This window comes from Apaloderma vittatum, unplaced genomic scaffold, assembly GCF_000703405.1.
Source record: "Apaloderma vittatum isolate BGI_N311 unplaced genomic scaffold, ASM70340v1 scaffold3897, whole genome shotgun sequence".
NCBI lineage: Eukaryota > Metazoa > Chordata > Aves > Trogoniformes > Trogonidae > Apaloderma > Apaloderma vittatum.
In genome coordinates, this window is record NW_009724355.1 from 10,434 (window position 1) to 12,923 (window position 2,490).

At 51.1% G+C, this 2,490-nt stretch overlaps 1 protein-coding gene across 1 annotated transcript in view; it reads right to left on the reverse strand.

Moving 5' to 3' along the window:
• The window catches only part of SIMC1 (SUMO-interacting motifs containing 1), a gene marked incomplete at its 5' end in the record, with an annotated part of 11,269 nt that overhangs the window by 6,916 nt on the left and 1,863 nt on the right, over positions 1-2,490 (reverse strand). Inside the window, 3 exons of the mRNA XM_009872443.1 lie at positions 662-790; positions 1,348-1,440; positions 1,891-2,036. Of these exons, the coding sequence (XP_009870745.1) occupies positions 662-790; positions 1,348-1,440; positions 1,891-2,036 (368 nt within the window). The remainder of the gene's footprint in view (positions 1-661; positions 791-1,347; positions 1,441-1,890; positions 2,037-2,490) is intronic.

Here is a 2,490-nt window from a genome sequence, read left to right on the forward strand (position 1 = left end):
GTGCAGCCAAGCAACTGTGAAATGGGGTTAGCGGCCAGCTGGATCTGGGATATCTGTCCTGGGAGGAGCAATAGCTTGGCTAGAGGCAGTTTGGCTTGATCAGACCTGGTGTGTGGTCAGGGAGAGTTCTGCTGAAAGGGCCTGAAAGGGCTGCCTGTGCGGGCTGGTAAATGTGAGTTTGAAGTGTCCGTGAGTTTAGTGGTCTTGTGTCTGCAGTAGAGCCAGCCAGGCCCTTGTGCTTTGGCTTCAGATAACGCATTTCTTAGAGAAGCAAAAAGAATGTTAAGGCAAAGCTGTAGAAACTGCATCATACTGCTGATGAGCTACCCAGTTGCCCCTGGTAATTAGTGATGCGTTTGCCAGTACCTGACTGTGCTGATGTGGAGTGCTGCTATTCAGACCCTCTTTACAGTTTTAAGGTCCTGCAACTTTAACAAGTGAGAGAATCAGCTGTCCCAGCAACACCCCAGCTGGGTAAATGTGTTCAGCTGGTGATGTTCTATCTCCATGGGAGATGCAGCCATGCTCTTGCTGACTGGGTCATAAATGAGCCTGTCTTTTCTATATCTTGTTGTACTTTATGCATTCAGACTTGGATGTGAATTGGGAATAGGACTGTTGCTCACATGGGCAGATGCTGCCTTGCACATGTTTGTCTCACCTTTGGCTCCTCAGGGGAATATTCAGTATAAATGGGAACATCACATCTGCGATCTTACAGGAGCTGCAGTTGGGAGATTTGTCCACTTCAACTGCGATGGACAACATCCGCTGGAGCAGGAACATCACCCTAGGTTAGAGAGAGAGTCAACACCAGGACATGCTACCCCGTGGCTTGCAGAGTAAAGCAGTGGGGATGGCACCTAGTTCAGCCTTGTGCCCTGCTGTGAGGGAGAAAAGGGAATGTAGCAGGCTAGATTTGGTGTCTCATGGTGGCTTTTGGATCTAACGCTCTTGGAAACAGAACTAATCCCTAGATGGGCCCTTGGGAGGACTCAGCAGCTGTGCTGAGTGTCGGTGGAGCAGAATGGAGCAGCCCGAGCTGTGGCCTTATGCTACGTGCAGGAGGAGGATGCCTATTGAGACAGTTTCCTATCGGGTGAGGAATTCTCTTGCTCACCAAGTCCATATCTACTCCAAAGGAGAGCCAGCAAAATTGGTCACATATACAGCCTGGCTTCCCTGACCTGACAAGGCAAGACTGGCTTCTCCTTGACTTGGACCCCATGATAATACCAGCAGGGAGTCAGGACTTCTGGGGCTTACTTCTGAGCAAAGAAAGCTGGTGGAGCTGCCTCTGCCTGGTCAGTGCTGGCCATCAGTGGTGCAGATGAGCTGTGTTCGGACCTTGCTTCTGCTGAAGTAGTTTTTTGCAGCTGCTCCTGGGGCTGGGAGAACCCGACTCCTGTAACTGCTGCGACCAACCATTCAACCACCTCCCTGGGACAAAAATGAACTTTAAAGGAGACATGCCCATTTGTTCTGACCTCTAGATCCACTTAAAGGTTTAGGAATAACCCCCCACCCCAAGGACAAGGAATATGTCTCACTTGCTTGGACAGGTTAGGGAGTAGCTCTGAGCAGCAGATTTACACATTTGTCAGCGGGACTGCCTCCTCCTCAGTCCTGTACTGAACACTGCAAATCTGACCTCATTCCTGTGAAAAGTCTGCTAGGTTGCAGCTGAAAATGTCTTGCACAATCTCAGGTAGTTTGCTTTCATAAATCGGCTTCTGTTCTTTATACTTGGGCCCTACAGTTCCCTCTGTCTCACAAGCTTGTTTCCTGGAAAGTCTGAAAGTCTAACCCAGAGTCTCAACACAAGTGTCCCCCGAGTCCCTGCCTGTCAGCATCTGATTAGAGAACAGGAGAGGAGGCGTCATCTCTTACTTGACATTGTTGAAGCACAGGTCACACGAAAGCACTTTCTTGGCAATTGACTTCTGGAGGAGGCGCAACCTCACGTTCTGCTGGAAGTCGTCCTCCAGAGTCTGTACCACGTACTGCAGGAAGAGGAGCCAGCCAGGGGGCTTCTCCTGAGGGCAGATGGAGATAGTATGAGCCTGGCAGAGCTGCAGGGTGAGGAGCACCAGGGAATTTGGCTGTCTCGGGAATGGGCTGATGTACGTGACTGAGGAGTAGCTCCAGGAGGGGCTGCCTGGCTCAGGCAATGACCTTGGGGCATCTCTGGACCTTTTTCTACCATTGCACTAGGGCTGTGACCCACAGAGGCTTTATCTGTTGCTGTGCCTTCTTCAGGTGAGACAACCTGCCTACAGTTTTGTGTTAGGGAACAGCGTGGATAACTGTGGGATTACCCAACTGGTGCTTGCTGCCCTCAGTGGCTGCAATAAAACTGCATTTGGACTGACCCATTTTGCAGCAAAGCTTGGCCAGGCGAGGCCCTGGGGCAGCACTTACCCTCAGGCACTGCATACTGGATGATCCCTGCCCGACGTGACAAGTGGTGTCAAGTACCTGGTCCTCCAT